At 34.9% G+C, this 26,105-nt stretch overlaps 1 protein-coding gene across 1 annotated transcript; it reads right to left on the reverse strand.

Moving 5' to 3' along the window:
* LOC128993331 (vacuolar protein sorting-associated protein 16B) lies at positions 1 to 25,891 on the reverse strand. The gene is made up of 11 exons (XM_054417162.1): positions 25,644 to 25,891; positions 23,535 to 23,667; positions 22,465 to 22,527; positions 21,452 to 21,540; positions 20,981 to 21,130; positions 12,592 to 12,728; positions 11,407 to 11,434; positions 10,360 to 10,486; positions 9,596 to 9,810; positions 3,897 to 4,073; positions 1 to 786 (listed from the first exon to the last, which is right to left on the reverse strand). Exons 1-11 carry the CDS (start codon positions 25,716 to 25,718, stop codon positions 736 to 738), a joined length of 1,245 nt encoding a protein of 414 aa, XP_054273137.1. The 5' UTR covers positions 25,719 to 25,891; the 3' UTR covers positions 1 to 735.
* Between the last annotated feature and the right edge of the window lie 214 nt (positions 25,892 to 26,105).

Consider the following 26,105-nt stretch of genomic DNA (forward strand, 5'->3'; position numbering starts at 1 on the left):
TAGTGTATACAGTAAATATATTTATTATAAAATAGACGTATCTTCCTCATAATATCACAGTGTTTTAAAACAATACATTACATGTTTTGTATAATTCCCTTGTAAATTGATTATGTTATGCAAAATATACAAGCTACAACACACAGAAGTATACTCAAGCCTCAATAATTTTACGCTGGCATTCATAACATTGGGTATGATGGGGTTTTTGATCAGTCAGCAATCATTTTACTATAGCCTTAATGCTTTGTTTCAGATATTTGGAATTTTCCCTTCTAGATATTCAAGTAGTTACTTACGGTAGCTTATTACATTTGCCAATAGATATCAGATTAAAAAAAAAATCTGATGGTTTTTTGTTGAATAATTTCTTTGTGTGCAAATTATTTTGGATTAACACTTTTTACAAATTTAGTATTTTAAATCATTTGAATATTCCATTTTTTTATCTTATTAAAATATTAAACTGGAATAACTGGAATTTCTTTTGAGCATAGCAAAAAACTAAACCAAGAAAAAATAATGAGTACGGATAGATAAAAACATGTTAACACAGTACAGTTACCCTGCTTGGACGAGCATTCAATCAAAACAACATTGTAGTACAAGCATGTCGGAGGTAACTTCTAGATCCCAGAGTGGTAATTGAGCGTTGACTGCTTTTTAAAGCAAATTAACATATTATCTTATACCTTTAAATCAGTCAAAGGTTCAGCTAAGCTAACCTGAAGGTAACTAAGATCGAAGACTGGGCAACGACTGCTTGTCTCGGAGATTCATTGATGCCTGAAACAAATGAATATCAACTAACCTGTGAATGAGAGATTGAATCTTAATAATATTATTAATGATCTACTAACCGGTATCCAAAAAAAATAATATCATGAAAAATTAATATAAATTAATAATATGTTAGCCACCAATCGCTCAGTCCTCCAGCATAAGTTTGAAGCCGTTCAAAAATCCTTTCTATATCTTAAAAAATATCCAAAATAGTCTCTCTTCCACACACATGAGAAAATTCTCCTTTGTGGGAGATTATTTCACACAGTTTTATAAAAGCTTATAAACTTTTACTAAAGCTTTTTCAGAATATTGTTATATTATAGTGTTGGGCGGATCCAAGAAAATGTTGGTACCGGATCCGAATCCGGATCTTAAAAAATTCGGATCCGGATCTTCGGATCCAGATACACACTGTCATAAGGGCGGGTAAAAAAAAAAACGTAATTAACAGAATGCCAATTTAAATCATACTTTTATTATTTTTTTATCACGAAGCATCGGGTGAGATTAAAATACTAACGGGATATTTTTTTTAGACGAAATTATAGGCCGTTAGCTTATCATCCAGGTACAAAACTAAAAACTAGAGGTGTGAAGATATCCGAAAAATCGGGTCGGATTGAGTTCGGAAAGATACATGCCATTGCCATATATGTTATTTATTTGTATCAAGAGACAAACACTGAAACATGGCCTTGCCATATAAGTTATTTGCACCAAGAGACAATCACTAAGACATGACCTTACCATATAAGTTATTTGAATTAAGAGACAAATACTGAGACATGGCCTTGCCATATAAGTTATTTGCATCAAAAGACAAACACTGAGTCATAACCTTGCCATATAAGTTATTTGCATCAAAAGACAAATACTGAGTCATGGCCTTGCCATATAAGTTATTTGCATCAAAAGACAAACACTGAGTCATGGCCTTGCCATATAAGTTATTTGCATCAAAAGACAAACACTGAGACATGGCCTTGCCATATAAGTTATTTGCATCAAGAGACAAACGCTGAGACATGGCCTTGCCATATGTGTTATTTGCATCAAGAGGCAAACACTGAGACATGGCCTTGCCATACAAGTTATTTGCATCTAGATACAAACATCGAGACATGTCCTTGCCATATAAGTTGTTTGCATCAAGAGACAAACACTCGGGGAAAAAACGGTCTTGTACATGGATACAGACAGCTTTGTGTTAGTAAAAAAAACAGGAAAAAATCGGGGTTGTACAGTGATACAGACAGATTTGTGTTGGTAAAAAATCGGGGTTGTAGAGTGATACAGACAGCTTTGTGTTTATTACACAAATCGGGGTTGTACAGTGATACAGACAGCTTTGTGTTAGTAAAAAATCGGTGTTGTACAGTGATACAGACAGCTTTGTGTTAGTAAAAAAATCTGTGTTGTACAGTGATACAGACAGCTTTGTGCTAGTAAAAACATTCGGGGTTGTAGAGTGATACAGACAGCTTTTTGTGTTAGTAAAAAATTGGGGTTGTACAGTGATACAGAATGCTTTATGTTAGTAAAAATCGGTGTTGTACATTGATACAGACAGCTTTGTGTTTAGTAATCAAATCGGTGTTGTACAGTGATACAGACAGCTTTGTGTTGGTAAAAACTCGGTGTTGCACAGTGATACAGACAGCTTTTTGTCTTAGTAAACAATCGGGGTTGTACAGTGATACAGACAGCTTTGTGTTAGTTAAAACATCTGTGTTGTACAGTGATACAGACAGCTTTGTGTTGGTAAAAAATCTGGGTTGTACAGTGATACAGACAGCTTTTTGTGTTAGTAAAAAATCGGTGTTGTACAGTGATACAGACAACTTTGTGTTAGTAAAAAAATCGGTGTTGTACAGTGATACAGACAGCTTTATGCTAGTAAAAACATTCGGGGTTGTAGAGTGATACAGACAGCTTTTTGTGTTAGTAAAAAATCGGTGTTGTACAGTGATACAGACAGCTTTGTGTTGGTAAAAAAATCGGGGTTGTACAGTGATACAGAAAGCTTTGTGTTAGGAAAAAATCGGGGAAAAATTTGAAAAAATCGGATCCATCAAAACCGGATCCAGCCCAAGATCCGGAATTTTTTGGATCCGATCCGGTGCCGGTTCTAGCTCGGATCCGGCGGATCCGGTAGTCCGATATCCGGATCCGACCATCACTATTATATTATTTACAAAACTAAATAATATTGTAACTATTTTGTAAGTTACAGAGATGAAATGATATAATAGGTATGTAAATTCTTTTTGAGACAGTCATTTTCTGCTCTATCACATTCACAGTATGGGATCCATGTCACATTCTATTGGCCAAGCCAGAGTAACTAATTATCAGGCAATTCCCATTGCCTAGCTAATTTCCCATTTGATTTGAATATTATATTATGATTGTATTTCCTTTACTATGTTTTGGACACAAAAAAATATCATGATGAATGGGCTTCTGAAACGTAAGAATTAACAAATAAAGGCGTGTGTTACTTGTTCCGTTGTAGTACAAATCAACTACAGCTCTTTCATGCTGCCAAAAATTGGTCACAAGCTGGGAAAAATCCAGAAAAATCCCTACAGCCCTTTACCCACGTTATTGTCAATACATTTTTGTAGCTGCAGTTAATAAAACAGATGATACAGGTAATTTTTATAGCAACAGCAACCTATGTATAAAATATATAAGGTGTATTAAAATGTTTTCTTTGTATCATCTAAAATTTGTTCACATTGATTAACGTACAAATATCTTTAATTTAGCTAAATAGCTTATCTAATAAATTTAATATTTAATTCAATCCGAGCAAAGCTCCTGGTACTAAAACTTAACACAATAGAGACAAAACCTAACATCTTTTTAATGCTGATCAACCAGACAATTATTGCAAATATGAGCTATGGTAGATAAGTTATGGCTCGACTGTCCTAGTGCTGTTTTTTTTACCAACAGTGATGTGAGTGATTTATAATACAACTGATCACTCTGACCGCAACATAGGGAAGATAAACCATTATTAGATAAAAAATATTGATTTTTGACGTAACCGCACTTGAAACTTACATTGCACCTTAATACATAATGAAACCACCACTACTGACCTGTATTATAGCCTTATCGCACGCCACCTGTCTTGCCAGCACCAGCCGTTTGTCTACGTTGTCTATTAATTGTAGGAAGGTGTACAAGGTGTCTTCAGGCGCACCACTAGAATGCAGTGCCACTACGATGTGGTCTAGAGGCAACGTCACTCGCAACTTTGGTCCTCGTAGCCAACTCTGAAACACGCAAATAAATGAAGACTAAGGGACTTCAGACTTTTGGGAGAAAAAACATTAAGCTTCAGAATATGACGAGGAAGAAGGAAGGGATATTACTAACAAGAAAATAATTCCAGACATTTAATAGCTCATAAAAAGTTGGACAATACAGTTTATTTCATTCGTCGCCCCATAAAGGGGTTTTTTCTTCAGACGGATGTAGTAAAATGGCTGTTATAAATTAATTAAGTTGTCAACTTTTGTGTGCTATCGACTGCTTGGAGCTCTTTTCTTGTGTTAGTTGTGTATCCATTATTTCTTCCTGAATAGGGACTTTGTCGCTTTATTTCTGAACGTCACCAAAACACTTCTGTGCTTGGTCCACAATAGAGTGAAGTTTATAAGAAAGATGGATGAAGAGTGATACATGAATCATATTTATTCTTTACAGAATTTTACATATATATATATATATATATCTTTTATCAACTGTTAAAAATATAGTTCCTGTTTTATTATATGTTATAAAGTTTGTTTCAGCTGTTATTATTCCTTGTTAGATATATATTTGTTGTTGAATGTTTGTAATCTGAAAGTATATCCCCATGTTATATAATTTTAAGAAGATTCCTTGAATATTTACACTTGTTCTTATTTTTTACATCTTCTATAATATTAAAACGAAACAGTGTTTTTTTTATTTTACGATTCTGAATCAACCACTCGGCGGATTTTCATGATTTTTGTGTTGAAAGAAAGATAATTTTGAGAACTAGGGAATGTCGAAGCCATAATTTTAGTTTAGGGTCCCAGTTTTTTATAAATTAAGTTTTAATTTTTAAAAAGTCTAGCAGCCGACGCTAAGATTCTAAACTAGCAGTAAAATAATTTGCTTAACATAACAGCTGTAAACATTCAGCTTTTGTGTCACAAATACAGCATTTGGATAAAAATGTAAAGACATACTTAGGGTTGACTTATTTATACTATGTGTAATGCTAATCATTGATACGTTCAATTCTTCTGTAAGAGGATGACAGATTAATTTAATATACATAGTAATAATTTATAAATAAAAAACATTTTTAAACAAAACGTTTTTAAACGCCCTAAAAAGTAGAAAATAATTTACAAATAATTTATAAAAATGTAGAGAGAGTATAAATACTTGTACGATTTAAAACGAAAAACGTGGGGTGCATGCAATAGATAGTTTACAATTACCTTCACCTACTGAACTAATGTATTATTATCAATTAATTGCATGCACCCAACGTTTTTCGTTTTAAATCGTACAAGTATTTTTACTCTCTCTACATTTTTATAAATTATTTGTAAATTATTTTCTACTTTTTAGGGCGTTTAAAAACGTTTTGTTTAAAAATGTTTGTTATTTATAAATTATTTTATACTTTTTAGTTTTAATGTGTGTGCATGTTAAATCTATTTCAAGCATCTATATCAGATTAAGACAGAGGCATGTGGGAAATATAAGGTTTATTTGAGTTTCTTTGCATATAATTATGTATTGGATTGCATGTATGGCCTACCTACTAACTATAAATATATCAATCTATTTAATCGCAATGTTTCTGAAATATAGTACTTCTCTGCAATGCATTCACTCGAAATATTTATTGTTTACTTTATAGAATACTAAATAAACAAAAATTGACATTATTTACAAACACCTTGATACCTTGTATATTGCAATCAGATTGTTTATCTTTATTTTGAAATGTTTGTTTGTATAAAGAATCTCTTGGGAGCATAACCTGTACCTCTTAACCTCTGCTCTTCGAACTGTCAAATTTAAGTATTTACAGCTGACTTAAATTAGTTGATATATTTACATCCTTTCAAAATGTAAACATGAAAAATTTGGAAGCCCATGGGGCGTAGCCCAAGGGAAATATGAAAATTAAATGATATAATATTGCATTGTCAATTGTCATGCATTTGTGAGCTATGTTTCAAATTTCAAGTCTCTAGCTTATCGGGAACATCGTTTAAAATTGATATCAAAATTTGTAGGAAAGCGAGCTAATAAAAACAAGCCCATGGGGCGTAGCCCGAAAGGAAATATGACAATTAAATGATATAATATTGCAATGTCATCCATTTGTGAGCTATGTTTCAAATTGCAAGTCTCTAGCTCATCGGGAAGTATCAAAATTTGCAAGAAATCGATTTAATAAAAACAAGCCCATGGGGCGTAGCCCAAGGTAAATATGAAAATTAAATTGTATAATATTGCATTGTCTTCCATTTGTGAGATATGTTTCAAGTTTCAAGTCCCTAGCTCATCGGGAAGTTAGTATAAAATCGGTTGCAAAATTTGTAGCGGACAAGAAAGCGACCTAATAAAAACGTTTTAAAATACTAGGATGTTCAAATTATTTTCAAATCTTTGTAATCTTCGATTTGTTTTGGAGCAATATAATTTGTTGCAACTAACAGCTGGTTAGTTATAAAAATGCCCTATAGAACTATGAGGTTATTTACTCTGATTTTGTCATTGATTATAGGAAATAAGTAAGATTAGTAGACCACCGAGATAAGTAACACCATCGATGTGTACAAGTCGAGGCTCTGTACACGAGTTAAATAAAAAAGGTATGCAAATTATTTTACTGCTCAACCTTTTTGGAAAGGGTAGGAAAATCACAATTTTTACATGTTTTGATTCATCTTGGCAGCTTTTTGTTTACAATCAATGTTTTTGAATGCTTGAACTTTGTTTTGATTAGGCCCGGAAATATTGATGTCATAAAGATGGAGATCAAGAATTCTCAGGAATACGATTTTAAATTACCACCACAACCTCAGACGGCTGTTATCCAAAGATATACAGAAGAATGACATAGATTGAACACAACGTCATCATTGACCTATTTACTGCAATTAGACTAACCATCCATTTATGAAATCTAAAAAAGTTGTTTGGCGTGTGTTTAGTTGTGGTTAAGTTTGGAGGCGCTAAATATATTATAGTTTAAATAAATGAATATGGGGAATTACGATGTACATTGATTCAATGAGGGTGGTTTAATTATCAAGGATATTGGAACTGATAACGGAATGGATAATAAACATAGACAATTAATTACGTCACTAGCTTTACTAGCGTTTTTACTTTTTAAATTCCTTCCACATGTGACCAGTTCTTTTGTTTAAAAGAATATTATTTTTGACTCAGCTGTTTACAAAACAAACTAATATGTTGTTGTGTTTACTTTTCTTTGTTTACACTTATTTATTTAGCAATTAATTAATTGATGCAGTGAAATTGACATAAAGGATGTGTATGGACGATTCGTTTAGTGATGTCAGGACACCACCGTTATAATTATGTGTACTGTGATTTTTTTTATGTTTTCGTTTTATTTTAGGGAGTTTCAATTCAGACCTACTGGAAATTGTGTATAGTATGAGTAATTGTATTGTGGTGATATTGATTATTGAAGAGTTAGGTATGCAATGGAAGGTGATATCGTTGACTAGGCCTATACAATTCTCAATTGATAATTACTCCTTCTACTGTAGGCTGCAATAACATTTGTCTTTATACGTGTAAACTAGCTGTCCTGAATTAGGCCTACACCGTTTCCCGTACGTAGGACGGGCTAACACCTCGTTTAATTTATTTTTCTACAGTTTTTTTTGCCCCTTCAATATTTAAATTGTTTGTAATCATGTAAAAATGTTATAAGCCAAATTTATTACTGTTTAAGAAGTAGGAAGTATATTTTTGTACTGTAAATAGTTCACACTGACTCAAGACCAAGATGAAGATGGAAAAGATAATTAGTATTAAAAGAAACGCTGCGGACAAGCCTTTTCTTTTTTAAGGCTTATGCAGTTTGGTACTGTAAATTCATTGTATATGTGCTGTACTAAGTAATAAATAAAAAAAAATAAAAATATGAAATTTTTAAATTTTTACAATAGATACGTTTCATTAAAACAAACATCCCAAAGGCAACTGAGCCACCTATCTAACACAAATCTGTGTGATCTTAAGAACCAAAATCCAAGCCAAAAAATATTGCTGAATAGTAGTTTACGCTACGATCACATTAAGGTAGTGTTATTGACACAAGTAGAAATTAAAGGTACGATATATGCTATTAAATATAAATACATTTTTTTTATATTAATTACCCGAGTTGCCTACATACACTACATTACCTATGAACGTTTTTTTAATTACTAACAATCACTACTCATCTATCTATATATATAAAAGAGGATGTTTGTATATATATTTGTTTGTTTGTTTGGGGGTGATAAACTCGGACACCGCTGAACCGATTGCCACGAAACTTGGTACATTCGTGTAGAATGTCATGGAATAGGTTTATACACCATCAATTTCGTGATCCGTCCAATAGGCTCCGCCCCAGTGGCTCTGGAGTTTCCCATGTTAACCTTATGAGAAATGGAATTAATGAATCTTAACAGCTGTTTCAATTAAACAAGTTGGTTCTGTTCTATGATGTTCAATAGCATTAAAGTTACAAGGATTACCAACAGGGTGCAGCACTATTATTTCTTTTACATTTATGACAACAGCTAATTTGCAACCAAAAAGGTGAGTGAGCGTAGCGAACGAGCTAACCTGAAGGCAAGTGAGCGTAGCGAACGAGCTAACCTGAAGGCAAGTGAGCGCAGCGAACAAGCTCCAACCTAAAGGTGAGTGAGCGTAGCGAAAGAGCTCCAACCTAAAGGTGAGTGAGCGCAGCGAACGAACTTCAACCAGGACGTGATTGAGCCATGCGAACGAGATCATCTTGAAAATTAAGAAGTTAAACGGGGCAAAGCCCGCGGGTTACAGCTAGTAGCTTCTAAAAGAGATTATGTTTTCGTTTAAAACCTCTCATAGCCACTAAATGTGATGCAACGACACATTGTACCAACCACTATTTGCTGATTACTTAAGTTCAAAGCATTACAATTTTACATCTTTTCTCTCAATCCTTGAACCTCATCGGGCCATTACTGATGTTGTTAAGTAAAACAATGCTGTTAAGTAAGTTAACAGTGCTGTTAAGTGAATCTTTTCAATTCTAAGAACCGAACTGAAACGGCTAGTTTAAAAAACGGTCGTAGGTAAAATAGCCTACTTTACAACATAATGCAAGTTCATAATGCAGGCATGTTCATTGGGTTCATCTACCTACTATTTGTACTAGTCTTGTTTTCTTTCTAGGATTTCTCTCTTTTTGTCAGCTATAGAGTTCTCTCTGTAGTAATAAACAGTTTTTCTCTTGCAGTTTCCAGTTATATCTGGATTTTTAACCTTTTTAATTTTTATGACACTTTAGGATCTGAAATAAGTGTTTGTTTTTTTTCTGTATGTTGTTTTTTAATAATTTCCAGTTTTATCTGAATTTGTGTACTAACCTTGTAATATTTTACATACATTCTCACTCGAAATCAGATATTCCATATCCAAAACAAAGCGAAAAGTTTTTTTATTAATCATGATGGAAAATCTCCACAATAATTCTCTCAACTAACATTGTACACATAGTTACTTTTGCCATGAGGAATGTCTGTATGTCCTGCCAGGCCTGACGCTTGGCTAATGCAGTTATGGCCGTCCACTGATACTGCTTGTCGCAGACTCCCTGCAGCTGGGTGAATAGGAGGGGGGAAAGAGGGGGCTTTGCCTCCCCCCAGTGCAGCTCACATAGAGTAAACAAACAGTCCACCACAGACTCCTCACCGATCTTCGCCTCTGCTTGCCACTCTGAAAGAAATCATACTCACTAAGCATCAAAAGAGATCAATGTATGAAATTCACTCTTAATTTAGTTTTTTAAATCTTTTGAAACCTATTTAGGTTTTGTCTACTCTTGGTGTTTGCAGTATTTGTTGTGCTCAGGTCACTTTTGTTCTGTTTGTTAAGGAAATAAAAGTGTAGTCACTCTTTCACTTTCAGTTGAACACACAATATTTTAGGAAGTATCAGCCATTAAAATAATACAAGCTAACATAATATAAAATTGAAATAAAAAAGGTTCAAAATCTAAACAGTTAAAATTAAGTACAAAGTGGCTATAATACATGAATAAACTGTAAATTTTGTAGGTCAATGATAATAGTTACAAGTTAATCTACACAAATTTGATCCTAAATGAAACTTACTTCTCTTTTAGTACAAAAAGTTCAATATTTTAATTGTTTAAGCTATTGTTAAGCTAAAGGAATAAACAGACAATCAATTAAGAAATTAGAGATTCTTACTTTTCACGACTTTCCCACTTATTACAACAGAAACTGAAATATAAAAGCTCACCAAGGAACTTAATATAATGTTCCAGGATCTGACTATCTCTTCCTTCAAACAGATGGTTCTTGGAGCAGGTCACAAGCCTTTGCATTTGTCTTTGAGAATTCTGACAAGCAATCTCAAACTGCTTCATCTAAAACAATTCATGATAAAGGGGTCTACTACTTCCTTTAAATGAAAATGTGTGAAAAACCAACCTGGCTTATGCCAGCAACTGTGATCATATCTCGTTATGCAACACATTTATAATGACTTGCCACAATTGCGGCAATGACCGTGGCAGCTTTTTAAGGTTGCAATAATGTTCGTGAACATACAGTAACCATGCTAACTCCCCTGATCTTGTTCTTCAGTTATGGCTCTAATGGTGGTGATTACCCTGCTACTACAACATCAGTTATAGTATCTCATTATCGCAGCAACATTTGTAATACTTTACCAAGATCACAACAACTTTCTTGAATATTCAGTGATCATGGCAATACACCTTTCACAGTAATGGCAAAAAACGTTTGTGATCATTTCTTGCAATTGCACCAACAACCGAGAATCATTTCTTGCAATTCTGATAACATCTGTGGTCATCCCTAGCAATCATGTCAAACTCTTTGATTATTTCTAGCAATATCGGCAATAACTATAATAGTCTACCATGATTGCAGCAACACCTGTGATGATTTCACATGATCGCAGCTACAAATGTGTTGATTTGACGTAATCACAACAATATCAATGTTTCAGTTTTTTTGAAATTCTAGTTTTGATAATGTTAATCGACAACAAATAGAAATTTTGGGCAGATTTTTTTATCATTAAAAAATTAAATTTTTCCCGTCCTATATAAAATTTAAATACAATTCAAAGATGTTTTCCTGGTCATCAAAATTTAGTTACCAATTCCCGGTTTTCAGGTCGTCTGAACACCCTGAATATTTACCTGGTTATATGTAATATCATACTGAAATATTAAAAATACATACCGGTAACTTATCGCTATAGCAAATTGTGGTAAAAAACAATAAAATAATGGTAAAGATAGAAAATAGGACTCACCGAAGCATCTTTGTTTTTCCCCAACATCCTGGAAATAAAAACTGGTTAGAATGTGGTGGAGGTAAATCCTGTGCGAATTAAAATATAGGATTATAAGTGGGATGACCAGAAAGTAAGAAATATTTTTTGATGAACAAACAAACTAAAGTAAACCATATAAAATAAATATAGGCCTATTATATTTGTTTTATATGGAGTACTCTTAACCTTCATTTCTAATATCATGTTATGACACAAGTTTTACACCATCTACCCTACATGTAAATCATAACAATTTAAATTTCTCTGTTTTGTAGTGTGCTTGCCACAAATGTCGAACCAAGCTTTGGAGTTCAATTTTATCAACTGAATTACATAGCATTTTGGGGAATGTAAACAATTGTGTACACATCAAAACATCATTTCCACAGTTTTAATTTTTTTTTCATCAGTTACAAGACTACAGACATAGATAAAATATACTCCCTTAGTAGATTTCTCATCCTTATGGAACGGCTGAAGACAATTTTATTGTTTGTTCTGTATGGTTTATGTAGAGGTTGTGTTTTGTTTACAATTTGTGTCCCAGTAATTTAAAACCTTGTTTAACCAAATAATACAATCTAATCATAAACAACAACTTGTCCCCTAGTTATATAACCAAACAGTAAAGCACAAATCAAGAAATTAACCCTAAAATAATAGAAACAAAATGTTGTCGACACTAGCGCCCAGTGTCACCGTACATAAACTAGACACGAAAAACGTGCTTCAAAACTTACAATGGGATGAGAAGTCTACTTGTGTTGGGTAGTCTATGCTACAGAGTTATTACTGAGGTACTTGGGGTAATAGTTAAAAAATCAGACTCAAACGAAAAATGAATGATAACAAAAATCCATATTTTAGCCCGAAACATAAAGATTTGGTTTCAGCATTGGGCGAAAAACAAAATACTTAGATTGAGATTGAGACCAATCAGTAGGCCTACACGATTACCACAACTCTATAAGGAATGCAATTTCACAGAACTCAATGGGATTACCTCTTATATAGTTTTACAGTTAATCTCCGACCAACAACCTCCTTCGTGGGGTCCTGGGCAGTGGAAATTTAGAAACGTACAAAACTCACACTTAAACATTAATGAGAATTTGCAAAAATGCACGACTATGCAGTTAAAACTTGAGAAAAAATGGCACTTACTCTAAGAGATCAGTTAGCTCAGACACCTTCATGCGAGTGGAGAGGTACGCAACATAGTGAGTAGCAGCTACTGGCATCTCTAATAAAATCTGGTTGAAGTAGGTCTTCTTGAGTGTTCTTGAAAGAAATATTACAACCTAGACAAAAGAAAGAGTAGAGTGTATAAATGCATGTACAGTAGTCTGTGACCTAAACTTGTCACAGAAAGGAAAAAACCACAGAATAAGAACCTATCACAGAATTCTCACAAAGCCAAAAACCTTGTGTTTGAATCTGCTAGTGTCTACACCAGAATCTAGAAGCGTTGCTGTCATTGTGGTATTGTAATTGAAGACATTTCACATTTATTTATGATCAGCTGATAGAAGCAGTGTAGTGACATCAGTTCCCTCTTCCACCGTCCCCATGTCTGCCTAACTCTGCCAGTGAGTGACAGCAGCGCTTCTAGATTCTGGTGTAGATGCTAGAAGATTTAAACACAAGTTTTTTTTTTTTAACTTAGTGAGAGTTCTAGGTTAGGCATATTCTGTGATAACACAAACAATAAAAACACATTGTGCATTTAAAACTGTGTTTTAGAAAGTGTTGGTCAAGACATTGAAAAATACAAATAAATTACAAAAGTCAAATGTTTATTATTTTAAAGTAAATAACTTAAGTGTGTACTGAACATTACATTGTACTTATTTGTGGTTTAATTTAAGTTTATAAATAAATATAATAAACACAACATATTATGTGGGCTTTTAGAAACAGCTTGCTAAGTTTATTGAGAAAAATTTGTAAGAAGTACCCAATGATATTACGCCAATAATGATAATATTATATAGGCCTAATTAATATTTGTCTATTAATATATAGAACTAGCCCCATGTTAAATCTCCATTAGAAAAGTTTAATTTCCATTTTTTGACCCAATTAACCCTTTGAGGTAGTTTTTTTTTCTTTTTTCGGCGAGTATAGGTTGCCATGGAGTCGGGAAAATGGCTTGTGGTGACCTATACTTGCCATTCGATTGCAAAGATAAACTTTTTAAATTCTAGCCTTATTATTATTATTATTATTTTTGTGAGTAGGCCTATAGGTCGCCATTTTTGAGCTGTCGGGAAAATGGCTGGCTGCGACCGATACTCGCTAATCGACCGCAAAGGGTCAACATAAATATTTTCAAAATACAAATAAAACCTGCACATATAGGACCGATAACCTTTTTTATTGTACAACCCGAGTGTAATTCGGTCCAGTAGTATGGTCAGGCTAGCTGTCATAAGTTTTGCAAGTTTTTTTTTAATACATGAGATAGTATTAAGTATGAGCATGAGATACTTAAAGTCATCTAAAGCCTCTGGATGGGATGAAATTTCAACTTCATTAATGAAATCAAGTTCAGAGTTTATTGCTCAACCCATTGTTCATTTGATAAACATTTCTTTGTATACTGGTGTTTTCCCTGACCTATTAAAAATATCAAACATAATACCAGTCTTTAAAAAGGGTGACCCAAAAGATATATCCAACTACAGACCTATTTCTTTATTGCCTAGTTTCTCAAAAATATTTGAGAAAGTCGTCTTCAATAGATTGTGTGATCATTTTGAAACATCTCAAATTTTGGATACATGTCAGTTTGGATTCCGGAAGGGACGGAGTACGACAGATGCAATCTTTAGCTTTATTACCGAAGTCACAGGTGCTCTTGACAGATCGCAGGCAGTAGCTGGTCTCTACTGTGATCTGTCAAAAGCATTTGACTGTGTAAACCATAGCCTATTAATACAAAAACTAAACTTTTATGGTGTGTCAGGCATGGCTATAAAGTGGATAACCTCTGTAGTGTATACAATAATAATGTACCATAATGTTGCCATTTTTACGATATTTAGATTTGTGTTAGAAAGAGTTGGCAATATGTTTTGCATTTGTGTCCTGACTGCGATCAGGCGACTGTGACGTCATATCGTATGATTTCAATAAAGCTCCCGGATTGGCTACAACCCATCACGCCACTATTCCCTCCACATTTAACCGCCGTTCCAAAAGTTTCCTTGCTGACCAGTCCTCAAGATTCCAGCAAACCGTAACCATGTAGTCGGCCGGGTTTTATTTAATTCCCCAAATGGTGTTTTTATTTCAAGTCATTGCACCCCAAACGTTCCAGTGGCGACGAGGTACGAAAATGACTCAACGCGTAAAAAGTTTTTAAGTGATTTAAGTGACAATCGAAGTGCACCGTAGCAAGGTACGTGTGTTTTTAAAAGTGACAATTGAACTTCTAATGCACCGTAGGAAGGTACGTGTGTTTACAGAAGAATTCGGTCAAGTTAACTTCGAACAGTGCGTGTGAGTGAAACATTAATGCCGCTTGATGAGAACCTTATTGATAACTTTGGAACTTTATTAAATTTCAAGATGTCGTTCATCGGTGCGATCGGTCCTTTTGATAATTCGGAAGAAACTTGGGACTCATATATCGAGCGTTTTGAATTGTTTGTTACATGTAACGATATTACCGACGCTAAAAAGGTTAGTACGCTTTTGACGGTTGTCGGAGTGAAAACTTATAACCTGCTCAAAGACTTATGTACACCAGACAAACCTGCTACTAAGAGCTACGAGGATATTGTACGGATCATTAAGGGACATCTTCATCCAAAACCTTCTTTTATTGCCGAAAGGTACAAGTTTAGTCTACGAACACAATTAGAGCATGAATCAGTCGCTGATTACATCGTCAACCTGAAGAAACTCTCTGTCAACTGCGAGTTTAAGGACAAACTACCGGATCATCTTCGGGACAGGATCGTAAGTGGGTTGAGGGACGACGCCACCAAGAAGAGGTTGCTGGGCGAAGAAGATCTCACCTTCGAGAAGACGGTCCAAATAGCCACATCGATGGAGTTGGCAGCTAGAGACACCGCGGCCCTGACCTACCACAACACGGGGGGAGGAAGTCGTCTCCACAACGTCGCTTCGAAGCAGCAGCAGCAGCAGCGGAAGCCGTGGCAGCGCTCAAAAAGTGAAGTAAAGTGCTATTGTTGTGGTAAATCTGGTCATTTAAAAAGTGAGTGCCGTTTTAAAAGTTTATCTTGCAATTTTTGTAAGAGGAAAGGCCATTTAGAAAGTGCGTGTCTGATGAAGAAAAACAATGGTGAGTCACAATCTAAATTTGCATTTAATGATAAGCGTAAAGATGGACAAAAGAACTGTACACCTAAGTTTACCTCTGGTAACAAGTCTCATAAGTATAAGCAAAACTATGTAGAGAACACAGGTGTCAATGACAATGACGATGATTATAGTGATTTAGCTAATTTATTTTCCATAAATGATGAGGAAAGTAAACAGAGGGATAGAATAAAACCTATCACGGTTAATCTTAAAGTAGAACATACTGTATTGCCATTTGAGGTTGACAGTGGAGCATGCGTGTCAGTAATTTCTGAAAAGTGTTATAACGATAATTTCTCTGATCTCGAATTAATGCCCACTAATTTAGTTTTGAGCTCCTATACAAACCAGCCAATAAAACCTGTAGGAAAACTTAACGTAAATGTACAGCATGAATCTGAGCATAAAAAGTTAACATTGTATGTTGTGTCTAAAGGGGCTGATCCTCTAATGGGAAGAGACTGGATTAGGGAACTAGAAATATCGATCCAAATCCCTAAAGAAAATAGTTTGAACACGGTTGAAAAGCTAGATCAAAAACCTGTAATTGTCAGTAAACTGTACAGTAAATTTCCTGACGTATTTACTGATGTGTTAGGTTGTTACAAGGGAGATGCAGCTAGATTAGAGTTGAAGGAAAATGTAATTCCTAAGTTTTTCAAACCCAGACCTATACCATTTTCGATCAAAAGTAAAGTGGAGTGTGAGATTGATCGATTAGTAAATAATGGGATTTTAACTCAAGTTAGCAATAGTGAATGGGGAACTCCAATTGTGCCTATTTTGAAAAAGGACGGAAGTATAAGAATATGTGGCGATTTTAAAGTAACGCTCAACCCCTATTTAGTAGTCAATCGCCACCCAATTCCAAGGATTGAGGACATTTTTAATAATTTACAAAAAGGGGAGACATTTTCAAAAATCGATCTTTCTCAGGCTTACACTCAGGTAAAGTTAGACGAGGAATCAAAGAAGTATTGTACAATAAGTACATCGAAAGGATTGTATATTTACAACCGAGTTCCATATGGTGTAGCATCCGCCCCGGGAATATTTCAGAGTATAATGGAACGCATTTTAGCTCACATTCCCGGCGTTGTTTGCTTCCTAGACGATATTTTGGTAACAGGAACTGATGACAAACAGCACCTAGAGAGGTTGATTCAAGTGTGTGAAACTTTAAAGAATCATGGTTTAACAGTAAGTCAAAATAAATGTCAGTTTTTCTGTAAATCTGTTGAGTATTTAGGGTACATATTAAGTAAACAAGGACTAGGCACATCTCCTAGTAAAATTGAAGCTATTGTAAACGCCCCAGTGCCTACCAATGTAACTCAGTTAAAAGCTTTTCTAGGTTTAGTCAATTATTATTCTAAATTTGTGCCAAGTATGTCTACCATTGTATCCCCACTGTATCATTTACTCAGAAAGGACACTCCATTTGAATGGAATTTATCATGTGACAAAGCGTTTCAATTAATTAAGAGCAAATTAGTTTCAGCTCCTATTTTGGCGCATTATGACCCAAATTTACCCTTGAGGTTAGCTACTGATAGTTCTGCCTACGGGGTCGGAAGTGTGTTAAGTCAAACGCAATCAGATGGATCTGAAAAACCTATTTGTTTTGCGTCAAGGACATTGTCTAAAGCCGAATCAAACTACTCTGTAATAGACAAAGAAGCTTTAGCTATTGTGTTTGCTGTTAAAAGATTTAATCAGTATTTGTTTGGTAGAAAATTCACACTAGTAACAGACCACAAACCATTGTTGTCAATTTTTGGCCCTAAAAAGGGACTTCCGGCTTTTGCCGCTAGCAGATTACAGAGGTATGCTTTATTTTTAGCCAGCTATGATTTTGACATACAATATGTTTCCTCTCAGGGAAATGCTTCTGCAGATTGTTTATCTCGCTTACCTTTGCAAGCCAAACATGTTAACGATCAGTATGAGGAAAATCCTTATGTAGGAACCTATTTGCAATTTTTAGCGGAGGGAGATATTCCAATTAGTTTTGTTGATATTAAGAGGGAAACACAAAAAGACCACGAGTTAAGTAAGGTATTTGGCTATGTCTTGTATGGCTGGCCTAATGAGGTAAACGAGGAATTACGACCTTATTTCATAAGGCGGAGCGAACTAACTATTGAGCATGGCATATTAATGTGGGGTTATCGGGTTGTCATTCCAAAAATGTATAAAAGGGGACTGTTACAAGAATTACATTGTGGACATTTAGGGCTAGTCAAAATGAAGGCTCTAGCCCGTTCTTATCTATGGTGGCCTTCAATAGATAAAGACATGGAAGAACTTGCCAATAGTTGCTCGCAATGTCTCATGGAACGTCAAAGCCCGTCAAGGTCATATTTACATGTATGGGAATACCCAAAGTCAGCGTGGCAACGATTACACATAGATTTTTTAGGCCCTATTAATTCAAAGTTGTATATGGTTGTAGTTGATGCTTATAGTAAATGGATAGAAGTAGAGGAGGTCAGTTCCACATCTGCCAAAGTAGTCATAAATAAATTGAGACCTATGTTTGCAAGGTTTGGAATTCCGGAACAGTGTGTCACAGACAATGGCCCTCCTTTTACATCCTGTGAATTTAGCAAGTTTCTTAAAGCTAATGGGGTTAGGCATACGCTGACACCACCTTACTTTCCCGCTAGTAATGGCCAGGCGGAAAATGCTGTAAAAACAGTAAAGAAAAGAATAAGAGGGGCTTTGTTTTCAAATCAAAATCCAGACTTAGCTTTAAGTAGATTTTTGTTGGCATATCGAAATGCAGTACATAATACAACCAATGAAACTCCAGCCAAACTAATGTTCGGTAGAGTATTGCGAACTACATTAGATTTGATACGTCCTTCTGTTAGTAAAACGGTTTTGTCAAACCAAAACAAACAAATTGTAAACAAAGGGGGAAGTCAAACTAGAGAACTGTCAATAGGACAGCCTGTTTTAGTTCGTGATTACAGGGGAAGAAATAAATGGACACAAGGTGTAGTGATTAAAATGTTAAGTCCTGTATCTTATTTAGTAAAATTAGACTCAGGTATTGTATGGAAACGCCATATTGACCAGCTGGTCGGGTTAAACACTAAGGTAAATTTGAATGATCAACAGAATGATATTACTAGAGAGGTAGTGTTGCCTCCAGCTGAACATATGTTTGACCAGGATGTTGGTAACAATGCTCAGTCAGCTGGTCGGGCTTCACCCATGAGACCGGAAATGCCGAGTACACCTCGTACTCCAGGACGTAGTAAACGTAGTAGTACGCGCTCATCGCTTACTCCACCGGACGTGACCTTTACATCACCTGTACGATCAGCTGATCGACCCAAACAAGCATCGCCATTGAGGCGATCTGCCAGAGAAATAAAACCTCCTGAAAGGTTGAATTTGTAAATATTTATTTCTGTGTTTTGTTTCCAATTTTATCAAGGTTGTTTTGTTTTAATGTTTATTGTTTTGTATTATTTGATTGAGTCATACAATATTGTTTTATAAAAGTGTTTTTGTTTTAGGCTACTTAATGATTATTTAATTGGTTTGATGTGTTGATAAAATTGCGTATTTTAAGAAAAAAATATTTTAAACTTAAAGGGGAGGAAATGTAGTGTATACAATAATAATGTACCATAATGTTGCCATTTTTACGATATTTAGATTTGTGTTAGAAAGAGTTGGCAATATGTTTTGCATTTGTGTCCTGACTGCGATCAGGCGACTGTGACGTCATATCGTATGATTTCAATAAAGCTCCCGGATTGGCTACAACCCATCACGCCACTATTCCCTCCACGTTTAACCGCCGTTCCAAAAGTTTCCTTGCTGACCAGTCCTCAAGATTCCAGCAAACCGTAACCATGTAGTCGGCCGGGTTTTATTTAATTCCCCAAATGGTGTTTTTATTTCAAGTCATTGCACCCCAAACGTTCCAACCTCGTTTTTATCAATGCGGAAACAGTGTGTGGACCTACGGTTAATAAATCTGAAATCTGATTTCAAATTAGTCACAGAGGGTGTGCCACAAGGCTCAATACTAGGTCCACTACTGTTTTTGGTTTATATTAATGACCTACCTTTGATTTTAAAGTCAAAATCAGTAATGTTTGCTGATGACATTTCCATTATTTTCACTGATCATAGTAAAATTTTCATGCAACAAACAGCTGAACAAGATTTCCTTCAGCTAGAAAAATGGTTTGAAGCAAATGGTTTGGCGTTAAATAAAGATAAATCTCTTCTGATGGAATTCCAAAAAAACTACCAGAAATCAGACTCATTAACAAAATTAGATTTGAATCTTTCTCTAAATTCAGTAAGCTCAGTTAAATTCTTAGGCATCACAGTGGATCAAAAATTGACTTGGCAAAATCATATTGGTGAAGTTGTAAAAAATTTAAATAAAGCTCATTTTATGTTCATTATTTTATCTAAATCTGTTGACATATCCACTCTCATGATGGTTTATTACGGTTATGTCTATCACTTGTTTAATTATGGTGTGATCTTCTGGGGAAATTCAGATAGGAGAAAAAAAGTTTTTAAAATGCAGAAGAGAATTATCCGTATTATTTTTGGACTTAAAGGAAAAAAATCCTGTAAGAGTATTTTTAAAAATCACAAAATTCTTACTTTTCCTGGTATATACATATATAATTTAATTTTGTATATAAGACAAAATTGATCAAATTTTCCAAATAACTCTGATTTTCACAACTATAACACAAGACAAAAGAATAGCCTTACATACCCTAGACATAACACCTCCACCATTGAACATTCTCCATATTACTCTGGCATAAAATTGTATAATAGCCTGCCTAGCACCATAAAGGGTTTGACAGATTTTAAAAGATTTAAAACCAGTTTGTTCAAATTGTTGTCAGATAAATGCTGCTACAAGATTGGGGACTTTTTCAATTAGATATTAGTATGTCAAATCAATAGTTAGTTGTAATGGTTGAACAGTAAGTAGTTGTAGGGGAGAAAGTGTATACATATAGATTATAGCTCTTAATTAATTAGTGTAGTAAATTTGTCAAATGTATAGTTATGTTTATTCTTGACTTGACACAATTCATGTATAGAAATGTACTGTTTGAATAAAGGATTTTTTGATTTGATTTGATTTGATTTGATTTGATTTATTAGAGGCTACTTTTACTGTAAGAACTTGACTAATTTTACAATGGATGAAAAAATTTCATACAGTCAGAATAGTATCTCCATCGCCTAAATCAATAGCTTCTTGAAGTAATTTCTTCTTATCCTTCAGTGAACGGAAGAGCTCGAGTATAAATGGTTCTTTAAGCATCATTTTCCTAACGGTTTTTTTGGCATCTGGTGACACCCACATTTCCTGCAGACAAAAGAAATAAGGCCATTTAATGGTACAGTAGACTCCCTTTTATCCGGACTCCTCGGACCAAGGCCAGTCCAGATAACGGGTTTTCCGGTTAAATTGACATCCCCAAAAACTTGTTTGAGTGGTTTTAGTATTGAATGAGAATGCAGTCAAAACGCAAGTGAAGTAAATGAAATCCATACAATTTAGTGTTATTATGAGAACTGATTTTATTTTAAATTGAAAAAAATATTGTTAACATTATTGAAATTAATTTTGAAACAACATACCACGCTTTAGGAAACTTTAGTAGTAGCCTACTCTAATCATACTAACTTCATATCTGCGGCGAAGTATTCTCAACTCTTCTGCTGGATCAAGATCACTCTTGAGGTTAATAAACTGCGGAGAATCTGCTTCCATCACTGCAATGACAGAGTTTTTGTTAAAAAATTTTTTACAACATTCAAGCAAACATTTATTATTTCAAATCCAGGTTTGGAATCCTAAAACATGTTTGTGAAAATTGTACAAAAAGTGACTTGTGTGTTTAATGGATTGGTATCATTAAATGTATGATAGCAATTAAACTTCTGCTTTAAGAAAGTAAACAATTTTGACCTTCAAAAATTTAAATTTAATATTTTAAACAGATTTTTTTACAATTCCACTATTTTTAAATATAGTTTGCTGTTTGCGTGAAAAGTAAATGTTGATTTAGTTATTTCATAAGTAACTAGCTGTACCCGCGGGCTTTGCCCCGTTTAACTTCACAAGTGAGGTTGTTCGCATGGCTCAATCATGTCCTGGTTGGAGCTCGTTCGCTCCGCTCACTTGCCTTCAGGTTAGCTCGTTCGCTACGCTAACTAGCCTCCAGGTTGAAGTTCGTTCGCTACGCTCACTCACCTTTTGGTTGCAAATTGGCCGTAGTCATAAATTTACAAAATAATAGAGCTGCACCCTGTTGGTAATCCTTGTAACTTAAATGCTATTGAACATCATAGAACAGAACCAACTTGTATAATTGAAACCGCTGTTAAGAAATTCCTTTTAAATATGAAAAATCATAAGGTTAACATAGGAAACTCCAGAGCCACTGGGGCAAAGCCCGAAAGCCCGATCAGAATAAAAAACTACTTAGTTTTCCTATTTAATGCCCAAAGAATCGGTGTACCGAATTTCAGCCTCCTGGGTAAATGGGAAGTGGGAGAATTAGTGATGAGTGAGTGAGTCAGTCAGTGAGGGCTTTGCCTTTTATATATTTAGATGTTGAATTGTACGAAGGTCAATTAATTTGCAATAGCGATTGTAGTGTGCATCTTCTGTGCATATAACTAAATCATACTTACATATATTTAAGGATTTTTCTGAAATCAGCTGATGAAGTTCAAGCTGGTTGGAACGTTTTGAATCTAAAAAATTCAAAACATTTCTTTAAGCACGTTGGATGGGTTAAAGGCGATAAATAAAAGCAGCAAGAAGCTATAGTTAGTTCCTGGAAAGTGAAAACAACTGTTTGACAGCGTATAGACAATGAATACAAACCCATTAGGAAGCGCAATGCCTTTGTAAAAAATTCAGTCTGGCAATATAAGAATTGTCAATAGTTCCCGCAGCGGCCGCTAGGTAGACTGTCACGAGCACCGCCAAGTCAGCTGACTAAATAAGAGAGAGAGACAAAGAATTGGCTTAGAGAGAGTGAGAGATAGAGTAGTCTGACTATTCTCCATAACCATTTCGCTTCTTAAAGGATTTTTATTCATTGGTATGGATGGGATTACAACATTCACAAAATTTTTAGAAGAGTAATTTATATTTCATAATTAATATTTTGCAAAGATTGCGGGAGAAGACAACAATGTTTTTTTACCACAGGAGATATTAATACCTTCACTGCGGCATACATGAAACAGGCGCTCGCCAATGGTGGCAAGGCCCGGGCAAAGCCCTGGCGCTCTTGCAACCGAATCAGCAAACGCAATGGGGTGGCGGATTTTTATCACCCTGGGCAAACGTGATGTCACAAACGAGGGGGTAAAACTCCGTTTCGCGACATCAGCTTGATCTTGATGGATTAAACGCGGAATTAAACATATATTTTCACGTTTGTGAATTTAATCAGAACACATCAAATTATAAAAACCTAGAGTTTTAAATTAGGCCTATCAATAAACATGGGCTGTAGCCTATAAATCAGTCAAGTAGAACGTGCGGAAAAAGGATGTTACAGTACAGAGTCACCTCTTGTACTAAAACTACTCTCTTAATAAATAATGAAAAAGAGTGTATTTGTTTTAAGGTATTTATAAACATTTTACTTTTAGACGGACCGGCTTGAAGCGTGTCATAACTTGTGATAAGTTAATGGCAACGCTGTTTTCCTAATTTATTACATAAATGTATAAAGAGGATTTAATACCAGACACTGAGGAGCTCTCCGATTCTCCCTGTTTAAGGCCTGCTTGAACTTGCTGAAATAATTGAGCCGTCCCATCAAGTGATATTCCACACATCTGCAAACTGGTAGATTCTCCACCACTTCCCCATGTGGTCTGAAAACACGTGCAAACATTGCATACAATGGGTAGGCCTACCTAGGCATGCCAGATTGAGTTAAAAAGAGAGCGCAGCTAAAGGAAGATTTCATCATTCAAAGATTTGTGATAATGGTGATGACGGTAGCCTAGTTTTTAAAAACTACATAGTCTATTTTTACCAGTAGTTAGAAAGATGTTAAATCAACTCAATTTAATTGAAAGGCTATTCCTCTGCACTGTTTAGCCTATTACTTCATTAATATTAACCCTTTACATAGGCCTACTTAAAGTTTATTCAAGTAGGCTTATAAAATTTAACGATGTAGCTTACTTTTCAGTTCCACTTCTTCCAACCTGTGTTATAGTCTTCCACATAGGTTAAATAACTTAGACTTGGAGCTAAAGTTAGACCCTAAACCATGAAGATAAACTAAGTTTAGATTAAAACCTAAAAGCCAATGGTGATGGGGGATTTCAGCTTGTACTTCCAGGACAGTGATTCCAACTTGATGTTCAATTATCACTTATTTAAGATGGGGACGCCACTATGTGCGTATTTAACCCAAATATAGTGAACATTATCTACTGTAGATACCTAGATTGTGTTATAGGAATGCAAAATAACTTATAGAGGTTAAGGCTAGGGGGTCTAGGCCTACTTCACTTAAAACTAGCAAATTTTTTGCATGGCTTTTGGGAAAATTCGGTTGGCATTGACAAGGTGGAAAAAGTGACTCTTCAGGCTTGGCTAGTACCTATGGCCTTGTTACTAGAGCTTTATAGAAGGTCTTTTTAAGGACTTCAGCTCCAAATGTTGCACACTTTCCAGAAGCAGTTTAAAGATCTTTGCTGACCGTCGGTAGCATTTTAGGGTTCAGTTGAGATAACATAGACATGTCTAGATAGACCTGCTTTACACATTCTATACCATCATTGACTATACACAGATTAGACTTCCCATCCAATGTAAAAATTTGAAGCCAAGAAAATATAGATGAAGTTCAGGACCAACTCACCAGACACCAGAGGGTAAGTTTAGTGTGGCTTAATGGGTTAAATGTTGGTTAAAATCCACACCAAAAGCTGATTAAAATGCCTCGAGTGATTTATCACTCGAGACAGAATATTGCCATAAGTTTAAGCCAAGTTGGTATAGAGACCACCTCAACAGATTGCACCACGTTTTTTGTGTTCAAATTTTTACATTGGATGGGCTATGTGTTAGTTAACTTATAGCAAAATGATACCATTCCCGGTACTTTTGTATTATACGGAGGCTATACTAACTTATTTTACAGCACGCTGCAGCGGTTAGGTTAGGTTGGGTTATATCATAAATATCTGTGTAGGACTTTCCTCGTTTTGTTATGAATCGAACGATACTAGATGAGTCATAAAAATGTATGATAACCCAACCTAGCCTACTTAACCGCCACAGCACGCAGTATAGGCCAAAAGGTGGCCTCCGTGTAATACAAAAGTAACTTTACCCCATTCTCACCATCGCTTTTCCTTCATCCAAATCCGCTCCCTACCTCTATCCATACCCCATCTGTAGGCCTGATGATTATAAGGGGTACACTTCCATATCTGTTGGCACAAACAACCGAATGAGTAATATTGATTACTCAATTGTTTAATTCGATATATCGTTTGGTTAGGTCAACCTTACCCGACTAACCAAACGATATATCGAATAATCAATATATCGATCGATTGGAGCCAGATCCATATAATAAATGGGCTGCACTTTACTTTAGGTCCTACACTCAATAGAATGAAAATATCTATTATTCGATTGTTTCGTTCAATATATGTTTGGTTAGTTACCTTACCTAACTAACCAAACGATATAGCGAATAAAACAATCGATTAATCGATGAATGAGTGTAGGACCTAAGGTAAAGTGCAGCCATGGACCTACCTAAATTCTAGAAAAGTTTAAGTTATTGCCAAAATTAGAAACTAATATTAGCCTGCCTTTTACTCACTTCTCTGTCATCAAAGCTAAATTTCTTAGCTGACTTTTTTACTTGACTTTCATTCCAGAAGTCATCATCAGCCATTGTAATTTCTGTAGATAAAATGTTAACAACTAAACTAAGAGTAAATAAATTTGTAATATGAAGATGTTTCTAAGGTTTATTCAGTTCAAGTATTCGTGGTTTAAACTAATAGTTATAAAATTAAATATTAACTTATTCTTTATTTTAATGATTGCTAGGTTGTTTAAGCTACTGTTTACCAGTGTTGCCAATCCAATATGGCCCAATTACCCCCTCCAGAGCAAAGAATTACCCGCTTTTTCTCAAAATTACCCTCAACAAACCAAAAATTCCCTTTCGACACTCTTGCCTGTCTCTAAAAGTAACGAATACAAACCCTGATAAATTAGTTTTGAGTAATCCCACAAATTAAGATGTAAAGAACTAAATATGGGACTTGAGACTTGT

This window comes from Macrosteles quadrilineatus, unplaced genomic scaffold, assembly GCF_028750875.1.
Source record: "Macrosteles quadrilineatus isolate MER2022 unplaced genomic scaffold, UCM_ALF_1.0 Scaffold_4__1_contigs__length_99947679, whole genome shotgun sequence".
Classification (NCBI taxonomy): Eukaryota; Metazoa; Arthropoda; class Insecta; order Hemiptera; family Cicadellidae; genus Macrosteles; species Macrosteles quadrilineatus.

What these genes read in the sequence shown, in the direction of transcription:
- LOC128993331 (XM_054417162.1), bottom strand. Translation starts at nt 25,718, where the DNA reads ATGGCTGATGATGACTTCTGGAATGAAAGTCAAGTAAAAAAGTCAGCT. An exon ending in ACATTATATTAAGTTCCTTG is followed by an intron (nt 9,811 to 10,359) that starts GTGAGCTTTTAT and finishes GATTTCTTTCAG; the next exon opens with AGTGGCAAGCAGAGGCGAAG. An exon ending in GCGATAAGGCTATAATACAG is followed by an intron (nt 787 to 3,896) that starts GTCAGTAGTGGT and finishes CATTTGTTTCAG; the next exon opens with GCATCAATGAATCTCCGAGA.